Genomic DNA, 12,500 nt, shown 5'->3' with positions numbered 1-12,500 from the left:
AATGTCTTCTGTATAAGAAAAAACAAACTATTGTTCTTCAGCTTCTGGAGAAAAAAAAACAAAACAAAAAATTCTACTCTTGTAAAAATTCTGTAACTTAGAAGTCTAATGCCTCAGATTTTTTATCTTCTTCCATCATCCTTTTCAAAATATGCAAGAGATTTGGGAGTATTTCAGTACCTGCACTTCTGAAACGTCCTTGGAAGTAACGAAGTACAGTGTTTTAACTTTGCAGATAACAGACTAGGTCAGAGCTTTCAGGCACCTAATTTCAAATAGAAAATGAGCTTCTAATGGCACAAAGTCTAGTTGGAGGCCACTAGCTAGCAGCATACCTCGGAGGTCCATCCTGGGTCCAATCCTGCTTAACATCGTCATTCATGATCCAGATGATGGGGTAAAGAGCACTCTCAGCAAGTTCACGGGACACACAAACACGGGAGGAATGGCTGATGTGCCAGAGGGTCATGATGCCATCCCAGGGGACCTCAGCAGGCTGGAGAAATGGGCTGACAGGACCCTCATGCAGTTCAACACAGGCAAGTGTAAATCCCCGCACCTTGGCAGCAATAATGTCACGCACCAGTACACGCTGGTAGACAATTACAATTAACTTCAGGATCACCAGAACACAATCTATCTGCTTACAGTTTCATTATTCCAACAAGAAATAAAATTATCTCTTCCTCTATTTGAGAAATGATAGCATCCACTCTTGAATAAGTTTAAAGAAAAAAACAACACCAGATATATGTACCTGTGGTTGAAATGGTGGAGCAGTAGGCCCCTGCATGCCTTGTGATTGTTCATCCATTCTGTAACGTACGAGTGTTCCTTATGTCCTGAAAAGAAAAATACAGTCATTACACTGTAATTCAGTCTGTATTTATGATTGATGAAATCAGCAGAACAACAAAGTAATCCATCTTCTCATTTGTATGCTTGAGTTTATGAACATTTAACTATTCCAACCCTGCACTGTTCGGGAAAGGAGATTTTTTTTATGTTTAGCTATTCTATAAAATTTAATAAATCACTATACGCATCTGAACTTATTACTAAAAAATGTGAATTAAAACTACTTGCACCAGACAAATGGCTCTGTCTAATAAAAGCTGTATCATCCCATTATTCTTTAACATCACCAACTGCTTCTTTAACTTCACAGATACCTGCTGGCCAGTACCTTGGACCTATGGACAGCACAGGAAATAGCAGATCAGCAGAAGACTTAAAACTGCAGCGCACATATGGTTTACGTTGCAAAATCTGTAGATTTTAGAGAGTATGCAAGAGTAGTTGCACCTAAATAGAAAAAAGCTAACCAGGTACACTCATTACATTCTGACAAGCTAGCTAAAAGGCCTTTGAAATACTATATTAGAAGCACAGCCTCTATTCTTAACCACAAACTTCTCATTTCCCATCAGGGAAGATCCCTGCCAAGTTCCCAAGGCTTTGACCAATCATAAGCATTGTAAAATCCACTGAATCATTACTAGGAAGAACAGGAGAGACAAAACCACAAATACTCAGAAGGCTTTTTTTTCCTCAACTAAGTGAATCCTTTCTTAGGCTATTCAACACTGCTGAGGGGAGCAGGTGCAGTACCAGAGTTACTGGTGCCTACAGGGGCCACCTCTGTGCAGATGAAGACAACAGAAAGTTCCCTGGCAGCTTCAAATGCAAACAAGGAAATAAACTTCTATACAAATAAGAGGCAAGCCCTGAACAACTTTTTCATCACACCAACATGAAGTATCTACCTGGTCAAACCTGCCAAGATCTTTGGAGGAATAAGAGTCATGTGTCTGACAGGGATACTATTCTTTCTTTTCAATTTATTATTTTTTTTCTTATTTCCTGCCCCAAATCCTGAATGTTCTAGAGATAGTTAGACATAAAACAATTTTTATGATACCTCCTAACATTTAACATTAGGAAATTTCCTATGACAAATTTATTCTGCTAAACCTATGTACTTCTGAATACAAAGCTATTTACATTCCACAGATCTTTGTTTAGAGTGAGTACATAAAGTTTTCTCAAATCACATTTAAAGTTCAGCATGAAAGCACAGAATCTATTAGCTGTTAAAACGCATGCAAATCTTCCCAATAATGTCTATAGAGTATTAAAAGGGCTAGAAATAACAGAAAGCAGAAAACCTTAGAAAGGCTTAATTGCAAAATATTTAAGAAACTAACGAACAGTTCGTGCTCACAGCACCGTTGTTGTTCTTGCAGTATTGTTGTGATAACATTACTAATAGACAAAATAATCACAAAGCAGCTTTGCAAAGTTTCTCCATGAGTACACAGTTTCCACCTTGGGTACTAAGCAGTGGATTGGATACACAAACAAATCATTAGTGATCTGCTCTCCCTGGCCCATTTAAAGCAGTCACCCCCCACCATCCCAGTGCCATTAGCTATTCCTAACACCAAACCACAGCCACCCTCCAGAGCAACTAAGGGTCCCTTTAGGCTTTGCCTTCCCACCCATCATACTCCTGTATGAAGCAGACAGGCAGCAATTTCCTGTTGTAATGTATTAACGGCAACTAGTCCACCGACAAAAAAGATCCAAAAAAAGCAGTTTCAGGCAGGTCAAAATAAAATGAATAATTTTTAAAAAATCAATTATCAAACCACAGTGAGAAGCAGAAAAAAGAAGTAGGAATTGCCAAGACTTCTAAGACTGTCAGAGGGATCATGCTGAGAAAGGGTGAATCAGCTGGCAGAGACAGCACACACCACTGACCAGGCAATCTTTCAGCCAGCACTAGGACACCAACACTAACACTTCTTCTGGCAAGTTCTAAAGCATCTCCCATACAACCTCCTCTCCAAGGCAAGAAATCATAACACAGCAGCACTGAAAATTAAACTGTTGTCACAAAGCTTCATCTAAATTCTCCAGGTAGATTCACAGGGGTTTATCCAGTTGCAATAAATTCTGGGGAAGGAATAAGGAATCTTCTGCTAGTTTCTTGTTGTAGAAATCTTTCCATCACTGCTAAAAAGGCAATAATTCTTTTCTGAAGTGCTATTTTGAAGAGTCTTTTAGAAGAATTAAGTCTTTTAAAAGAATTTTAATCTTTTCAATAGCATCAGTATTTCTACTGAAGGTTTTGTGTGTGGTTTAAGTATGTTTAAGTATTGAAAATCCTGATCATGTAATGCACCAAAAGATAACTCCTATGGGTCAGACACTTGTTTCAAAATGTCCAGGGAAAAGAAGTAAACACAAAACTCTTTATCCCCTAATGCAAATATATACCCAAGATTAATGAAATCTAAGCTGAAATGTTTAGATGATGTATGTTGATTCAGGAATTACACAACATGTTCATCTTGTCTGAATGGTCAGGGACACATCCATCCAAGTGTTTGGGACTTGGTCTCTCTCTTTTTTTCTCCCTTTTTGAATCTGGGAAAAGAGTAGAAATGGGAGAAGTCATATTATCACTGCCAGTGGCTCCACCTTCTGTGGCTTGGTTTTATAATAAAAAACAAGCAGACCAAAGAGATGACACATTCTACCACACAAAGCATGGAAGATTAACTTGTGGATTTGTTGTTACTTTTGCAGAAAGACAAAAGATCAGTATCTAATGCCCATATACCAAAGTTATTCTATTTTTTTAATTTGCTTTTGTCTTTGAAGACTGCAATGATAGATTCACATTTCAGAGAAATCTGACATTTTCATCATACAAAATCCCAAGGATGCAAAGAGATGGCAAGGATGCAAATTGAATCTTGTACTGTTTGTCATCATAAGCAAGAACTGGATTTTGTTGCCTGAAGACTTCATTGTGAGGCATGCCTTTCACCTTGATATTAACTCCAGGTCAAAATATAATGGTATAATATTGATCAAGTTTAAACTTGAACTGAGGCAGTAATTGTTACTCTTACAAAGATCGTTTTCAAGTTCTAATTTACAGTGAAAAGACACTAAAAAAACTGCAAAGAGTCTACGCTTGTTGAAAATTGAAATGCAATCACAAAACACATCTATTTGTGACGTATCTGTCACCTCTTTAAACAAGCAATACAAAAGGTCTTCTTTTGCAAATCCATCACCACAATATATAATGGTTCACGGAAAACAGACAACAGAGGAGGAGAGGGGCGAGTCAACTACACCAGCACCACCCTCCAAAACCCCCAAGGGGCCAAATGTTACTCATGTTTCTAAACTCTCTCAAACCAATCATGTAGAGGGAAAGGACTCCTTGCCTACAGAACACCACTTGCAGAGAAAGGAACGATGAAACACTTTCTGAATCATTTCTGTTGCAAAGACAATGTTCACCGTTTTGAAGATGAAAATCATTTGCATTCAGACAGCCTGCACACAACAGTGATCACAGGACACAACCATATATGCTAAATCTTACACTCAGGTTATGGTTGCTAACACTTTACAGGTATGAGATGACTTCTGGTTAATGACTAATATTTCAAATCTTTGACTTTTTCAGTTGATTGAAACAGTAGGTGGCACCTATACATAAAGGATGCAGGAAGAAGTACCTGGGGATACAGACAGCACAACCCATTTTTCATTTGAAATCACAACTGCACAGGAACTCCTCCAATTGACACTATTTACTCCCCAAGACAGCAAAAGGAAGCCAAGTCCTCACCAGTAAAACTGCAACTGCCTGAACTGGGAGTAACACCCTTTCCTTCCTTCACAAACAGGCCTCGCTGTCCCTATTCAGGTCCTCAGTGGCCACCTGTCAACGCTCTCAGAGATCTGCCCACACATCTGAAGATTATGCAAAGATATAAAGGCAAGGGCCCGCTCCTATACCCCAAGCTCACATCCCACAGTCGGCACTCAGCTTTCCAGGTAGTTTCCAGCAGCCTGCTAGAGCAGAGGTGGGACTACCCATGACTATTAGTCAGAGCAGAGGACACACTCCTGAACAGGAGCCAGAGCTCATTGCTTTCAGATCACTGGAATGTATTTTAAAATAACATTTTAAAAAGAAAGATACCTAGGAAAAATTTGAAATCCTTGTCACTTAAGTCTAGCAACTAAGTCTTCACAAACCTGATCAAATTACTTCAGGAGAAAAAGCTTAAATGCACTGCCTAATCACGTGAAACATTTTTTTTTAAGCACTAGTTTCATAGCTTCAAGTCCTTAAAGTATTCACATTGAAATACATTTCATGGTCTTAAGGCAAAAATGGTATTGCTTTAACAGACAGCAGATTTTACAACAATAAAAATACAATGTTTTCCCATAGAAAACATCATTAATAGTCTCGGTGATACATGGTTTCCATTAGCTACATGCTATGCACTTGGTTATCAATTTTGCATCTTAAGTGAGAATATATAATAATCAACGTCAAAGCAAAAACAGCTCTACTTCAAGAAAAAAGCAAAAGCAGCAGCTACTTAACAGAATATTCAGAGTGTTACAGTTCTGCTGAGAATCTGAGTATCTCAGTCTTCTTTCTTTCTGCAAAATATAGACGTAACTACTCCACATCATTGCTAACACAGAGAAACATGAAGTTACACCAGTTCACAATGTGCTGATCAGGCACACAGTCAATTTAGCTGCTGTTCACAAACGAAGGAATGTACTATGTTTACTTCTGGATTACACAATCAATTAAAGGCAGGTATTTTTAGTTTTTACTATAGCCATTATTTGAGTTAGGTTAGAGCCAAGGCTCTCCAGAAACAATTATCCATTTAATACCCTACACATCCTATTTTTGGATTCAAGTTAGATTCTTCAGTATCTAACTTGGATTTAAAATGGCAAGGTTTAGATAACTAAACTTTTCAACTCTCTTTGCTAGCTAAATTCAAAGATAAGGATCATTGTCAGTTGAGGGGAAAAACAAAACCAAAACCATATATTAATACTAGTTTGCATATAAGCATACAGGCTAAAGAAATATTCCCATTTGCTTATATCACGTGTTGACTCTCAGCTACCCAAAAGCACAATTTAAGTGTAGGTAGAATATTCAGTCACCCTGTTTGAACCTGAAAAAAAGCCCTGTGCTCTGGAAACAAGGGTTTAGATTTCCAAATGCCTTACTGAATATCCCAAACACAGTCAGGCAGCCCACCACACCACTGTTAATCCCAGCAGTGTGTGCCAGGGAGCCCGAGCGTGCCAGTCCAATTCCAGCACTGCTCTCTGTCAGCTGGAGAGTCACACTGACATAACCCTCAGCTCTGAGACCAAAGCCACATACCTCGTGGGAGGAGACAAAATTCAGACCCAGAAATGACAGCCCGGCCCTTCAGCTTGATGTGAGCAGCTTAAAAAACAGTCACAGTATTAGTTTATATACCGGACTGTCTTAAGTAATTTCTTAACCTCTTTAAGGCAAAAGCTTGGCCACTGGAGGGAACTGGCTTGCTGGTCAAACCCAGCTCTTACACTTTGTAAGGTCACCAACACTGATCAACACTTCAGCACCCACTCAACACTGGGTGTAGCTGCAATTTATAATGTTTATATTTACATGTCTTTTTATATGCAAGCATTAATAACTCAAAATGTATGTAAACTGACATCCACTTGAACTCTGCCAAGACTAACTGGCAAGAGATAAAGCAAACTCAGTACTGGAAGACCATGTTAATCACTATCACAATAAAAAGTCATTTATCCCTATTAGGATACTTATATATACACATACTTTATATCTATGCATAGTAATACATATATATGCAGATATACACACGTCAGCACATTCTTACAGATTACACATCTATACCTAACTGTGTGTACACAGAATATTTCATTTTTACCATTGCTGGTTAATAGCAAATATTTGCTTCACACTGTCCAGGGGAAAAAAAAAAATAGAAGGTATTCTCAAGTGTGGAAAATACATACTCATTTGTCAAATTCTCTGCAGAAGCATCCACAACAGAGGAAAGTTGCATACGCAACTTTTAAAGTGCTGAAAGTGATCGAATACCAATCTGTATACATCTATATTCAAGTAGGATTAGCCTTAATTTTAGAACTTAGCCTTAATTTTAGAAACAGTTCCTAAAAGCCACAAGACGACAAGACATTCCTCTCCTCTGCAGAGACAGCCTTGAATCTGGACAATACAAATCCCCAGTCCTTGTTAATCGACAAGTAGATATCAGCTAACTAAATGGAAATACTGCATTTTCCAGCAAATTTATGTCCAAATTCCCCACTCATGGGTGGTTCAGTCAAAGCACTCAAAGAACACACCGAGAGTTAAGCTGGGGTAAAAGTTGGTTTTAGCAAGAACAGAAGCAGCCATACACAAATCATACATTTCCAAAAATGTAAAAGAATGCACTAACGATTCACATGCAATTTTGTCATCCATTTGGCCCAACTTATCAGGTGTATTTCCATTCCAACCCTGAAAACACATACAGCAGTTACTGTCTTCCCCCATCTACTAAGAGTTCACTCAGTGCTGTCTGACTAGAAGATTAAAGTCCAAGCCCTCTCGCTTCGCAAGTCTGCTCCCCTTCCTCTTCATTCATTTGCACAATTTAAGACATTATACTTTGTTTACTTCTCCCTCTCTATTTCAGTTATGTCACTCCAGTAGATTGCTTATCTTGCAAGGTGCTCCCGAAGGGTTGTACATGCACTGACTTGCCCCTTATTGAACTATTTGTTTGTTATTTCATGTGAACTGAAGAAGAAACACAACTGAAACTGCTTGAGCAGCAGCCTTCTGCATTTTCATTTAACGTCAATTCACCTGAAAGAAATTTGATAACCCATTTCTTCATACTGAATAGCCAGTTATAAGGGACATAGGTGGATCATGATCACATCACAGTGAAAAGTTTTACAGGGAATGAAGTATTGTATCTAACTATGATACTATGAGGAAAGCAAATCCTCAGCCCACATCACACTCTGCTGTGCTCCTGCCTCTGTAAGAATTAAGTTCTAAGATGGCATGAACTGATTACATGATGCTGCTGCTTCCCCTGCCTTCAGCCATGACTCCCAGACCCTCCTTGCAGGGAGGCTCCTGTGGCTACCCAGAGTCCTGGTAAGAGAATTGAAACAAGCTGAAAACTAACCTTCACCAAAAGTCACTTTTTCCCAGTTAATTTCCCCAAATCGTACCATTGTAGAGACAAGGACAGAATCATGATGGCAAAAGACAGAGGGGAGGACATAGTTGGGACTAGAACAGCCCTAACTTGGATCAGTTCAATCTATTGCCAAACTACATCTCTAACATGAAATTATACAAGTCAGTCTAATAGCTCAGTAACACCAAAGGTCTTGCTTTCCCTCCCTTTTCTGCCACATGATCCTGCATTCCCATCTTGAACTCTTTGGACCTGGTGCTGAGCTGATTTAATTCTCTAAAGCACCTGGGCTTATGCTCCGCAAGCAGTGAGCAGAACCAGGGCATGCAGGAGTCTGGTGAGCACCAGAGAAAAAAAACAGGGGAAGTTCAAGGACAGGAGATGTAGGAAGAGAACTGTAGAAAAAACAGAACATCTCCCTTCTGGCAACAGTACCAACATTAGCTCACCACATTTAACTGTATTTCACCCTTAGCATGGAGCTGAACAAGCACTTCAACTCAAAAAAGCTGTAACTGGAAGGCAAGAGCCAGCACAGAGAGAAGGCAATTGATTGAACAAGCCAAGAGCTTTGTCAACAAAACACTGTATGGAAAACTAGAACTAGGAAGCAAATTAAATGGAAGGAGAATAAACCAGGGTAACAAGTCAAACTGGGGACAAAATGAAAAAAAAAAAAAAAAAAAATCAAAGATTTTTCAGAAGAAGGAAGCTAAGACATGATTTGGAAAGCCTTACTACCCCAAAACCTTACAACTCCCACATGCAGAGAGGGAAGAGATCATTCCCTAATGACTGGATGGTTTTAAATGCATCTGTAAAAACAAATTATTCACAAAAAGATACTGAAGAGATTTACTAAAAGTGTAAACAGGTGAGCTTCACATAGTTAACAAATACGCAGGACAAATTAAAAGACTGGAAGCACTGTCAGATAAACCCATTATGGCTAGGTACAGGGAAAATACATCCTGGAAGGAAGGTTGGGTGGATACCACTGCGCCACAACTGTGTCTGATAACGCCCATGTTGCTACAGGTGATGAAGAACACATTTAACAACAAATTACATACACTCCTTAAAGAAATGTATAAATATCTGAGAAAGCAGTGCAAGACAACACCTTACTGCAGGTAAGGTGAAAAAATATACCTGCAGTATATAGTTTGCTAGCCCAAAGATGATAAAAATGAATGAAGCACTATAAAGAAAAGAGACACCAGGCTTTCAGTGACCCTCTGAGCAGCATTACCATTGAATCCCGAAATCATGTATAACAACAGTGAGTAATCCAGGATCCCTGGGTCCAGAAGCAAAGCAGGTAGCAGCCAGCACACTCACTTCAGAGGCAGGCCAACACTTAAGCTCACAGCTGTTTCTATGTTTTACACTAAACCGCCACTGCCTAAAATATGCTAGATCAATTTGTGGTTCTGGAGTATCCTCGAGGACTAGCTGTGCATTCAGTACTCTGCTGGCTGCTTGCTACTCCTCCTATGAAGTCCTGCTTGTCTCCATGAACTTCACACACAGCCCACATACCTAACACACACTTCTGAGTTTCAGTCAGGGCAAGGACTGGAAGTTCACTGCTGCAAAGACAACTCCTTTTTTGGATCTGCTCTCAGATGAGAACAAAAAGGGTACAGAAGAAGGGCCTCTACAGGGCAGAATGCTATACATTTTCCCACCACAAGTTAATTCTTATTTTAGAATTAACTTTAAGTTCACTTGTGATATTTTTGCCTTCAGCTTTCTAGGAATCAGTAGTTTTGTCAACACTATACACTGACAACAGAAAATTAAAATGCACTGAAAATGACTGGTTCATCAACACTTCACAGCATCCAACTCAAATCTCCCCAAAGGCTTCAACAAGAATCTAATCTACAAGCTCTACATGTACTTTTATGACATTGTGAAGTAATTAGTCTGGTCCAACACAAACCCAGCTACTAAATAAGACAGCAATAACTTTGTTATAAATCATTCCAAGCAGCTTAAAGCAAAGAGGCTTGAATGCAGACTCTCAAATGCCCCATGATGCAAGCAGTCTATTTACTCTGTCACCTGTAACCCAAAGCAAGAAAATCACTAATATCACAAGATTAACTACATGCAACCAGGTTTTAACATGATTATTCATAGTATTTTCTTAACAACTCCTCTTTTTAATGTCTTCTTTAAAGTTTTATAACAAATTCCCTTAATTAAGTATGTGTTCTGTTTGCCCAACAGAGAATAACAGCACTTGAAACATACTGTGTATTTTCTAGCTACAAAAATCACAACTAAAGCATAGTTATGTTCCATGTGCTCGAGACAAATGCACAGGATGTTCTTTACCAGAGAAGCAACTCATTTTAATAGCACTGCTTCTCTGAAGCTTTTTTAACTAACCTGACAGGAAGAATCACTTTAATACTTACTAAAATAGGAAACACATAGCAAGGTGATGTACTTCAGTCTAGAGCTCAGTTCCTTCCCATGTGGCCAGGGAGGTCAAATGGTGATAAACACAGCAAATCAGTGCTCTAAAGGCTGTCCTTATCACCACTTTGGTATTTTGGTCAGTTATTTTCGTCTCTGTTGCAAAGCAGATGTAACGCAGCTAAACTGAACAAATTCTCTGGAAATTAGTCAGTTAACTCCTATGACTATCCACAGCATTAACCTGCATAAAATAATCCCCACCCCCTCCTAAATTCTACTCCTCGGGAATCAGGAAGGATTTCTGAATAATCAAAAATTCCCTTGGAGGTAGACAAGAAGTTACTGCAGCTTGACTTTTCCCAGGGGACTTTCCAAGGTAATGTGAACTCAACCACTCAGCACAGATGTTTGGAACAATGTAAAATTTCAGAAGGCAACACAGCATCGATGGCAATACAACTGAACGTAGAGCTGGTATAAATGCAGAGAACTGGACTGAGAGTTTACTAAACATAGGTGGGTTTTGCACATATGAACAAACTGCCTCTCCAAATCGTCTCTGCGGACAAATACACAGGACTGGCTCTATTTTGTGCAACTGAGCTCAACTCTTACACAAAAAAAGAGAAAGGCATGGATAGGCTATCTATCTAACAATTCAGAAGATACCACAGATCACAGTAAAATTAGCAACTAACTTCCTGCGCTCTGTTTTTCATTTGAGTTTCTCATTTGCTCACGGGCCTTCAGATTAACTCCAAAATGTTAAAATTTTTTCTTCTTTTGAAACAAACTCCTAATTCTTGTAGACCCTGGAAGACACTGTGATAAGTCAACGAAAAAAAATTTAGTTGGATAGAACTCCTTGATTTGCTTTTAAATTATTTTTTTTACTGCAATGACTAAGTGGTGTGTTGAATACAAGATATCTAGGACAAAGGCAGTATTTCCACCCTTACAGTGAAGAATCTTTAAGTGTGCTTTGAGAAGTCATTTCTCCAAACATCAAATATTTATAAATACAGCATCTTCATGTTTTGAAACTAAAGAATGAGTGCTCTTAAATATTATTCTTCCAGTATCAAAAAAGAAAAACAAACAAAGAAACTTGCAGGGCTTCACCTTCTTACTTGAAAGCTGTCGGACATGGCTTGTAAGTTTCCCTCTTTCCATAACACAACAGTTTTCCTTCCTCTGCCTAAGTTTTCCACAGCCCATGGTTCTTTTCTACTGCATTTCCTCTCTCTCAAGATAGTGTGAGTCTGAAGTTTAAAATACAGACATTTCTACAGCACCGCAACACTTGAATTGTCTCCTAAATAGCCTGGAAAGTAAAATACTTTTAAATTTCATTTGTCTTGATTTAGCAAATCTACTCATCCAATATAATCCTCTGGTAATCCAAAGTGTGTATTTTATGGGTTAACATATTATTCACCGAAATTTCTGCATCTCAAGCTTGTAATACAACTTTATATAGGAAATATATCCACTACAGTCAGTGAAACTACTGTGTATGTGTGACCTTTCCCAAGAAGTGATGCAATCTGCAATCTGAGAAAACATTGCTATCACTTCGAAGGTGACAAAAAAGTTACCACTGAGTTGGTGCAAGAAGAGAAAAAAATTAAAACATTTTTTCTAATAATAATCAAATGCTCGTGTGATTAATGAACACCCTTCCATCATCTTTTACCAGAACTAAGGTGAATATTTTAAGTTCTACCATTCAAGAAATGACGCTCCTCACAAAACGCAGACCAAAACAAAGCACATTCCGCTGACAGCTTTCTGAACTTCTAAACCCTAAGGCCAGGCAGGTATAGCTCGCACAGACACAGAACAGAATTCAGGGCCAGTAGGAAATAACCGAGGTGGGGCGCTCGGTAAGGTCAAGGACGGGGGGCATCCCCAACAGACGGAGGATGCCTCCCTTCCAGCGTTCCCCTACTGCCCCCAGCTCCCCCA

General features: G+C 38.9%; 1 protein-coding gene across 2 annotated transcripts in view; it reads right to left on the bottom strand.

Annotated features, from left to right (window-relative positions):
• Positions 1-12,005, bottom strand: part of NEK7 (NIMA related kinase 7) — a 59,814-nt gene extending 47,809 nt beyond the window's left edge. Inside the window, exons 1-2 of one of the 2 annotated variants that reach the window (XM_018079076.2) lie at positions 11,663-12,005; positions 758-842 (exon numbers count right to left, since the gene is read on the bottom strand). In XM_018079076.2, the coding sequence (XP_017934565.1) occupies positions 758-814 (57 nt within the window). In that variant the 5' untranslated portion in view covers positions 815-842; positions 11,663-12,005. Of the gene's footprint in view, positions 1-757; positions 2,997-11,662 lie in introns of those variants that run through there. The other variant, XM_008926840.3, reaches the window with a different exon arrangement.
• Between the last annotated feature and the right edge of the window lie 495 nt (positions 12,006-12,500).

Source organism: Manacus vitellinus, unplaced genomic scaffold, assembly GCF_001715985.3.
Source record: "Manacus vitellinus isolate BGI_N305 unplaced genomic scaffold, ASM171598v3 scaffold_44_pilon, whole genome shotgun sequence".
Taxonomy (NCBI): Eukaryota; Metazoa; Chordata; class Aves; order Passeriformes; family Pipridae; genus Manacus; species Manacus vitellinus.
This window is presented reverse-complemented; position numbering and strand designations above follow the sequence as displayed.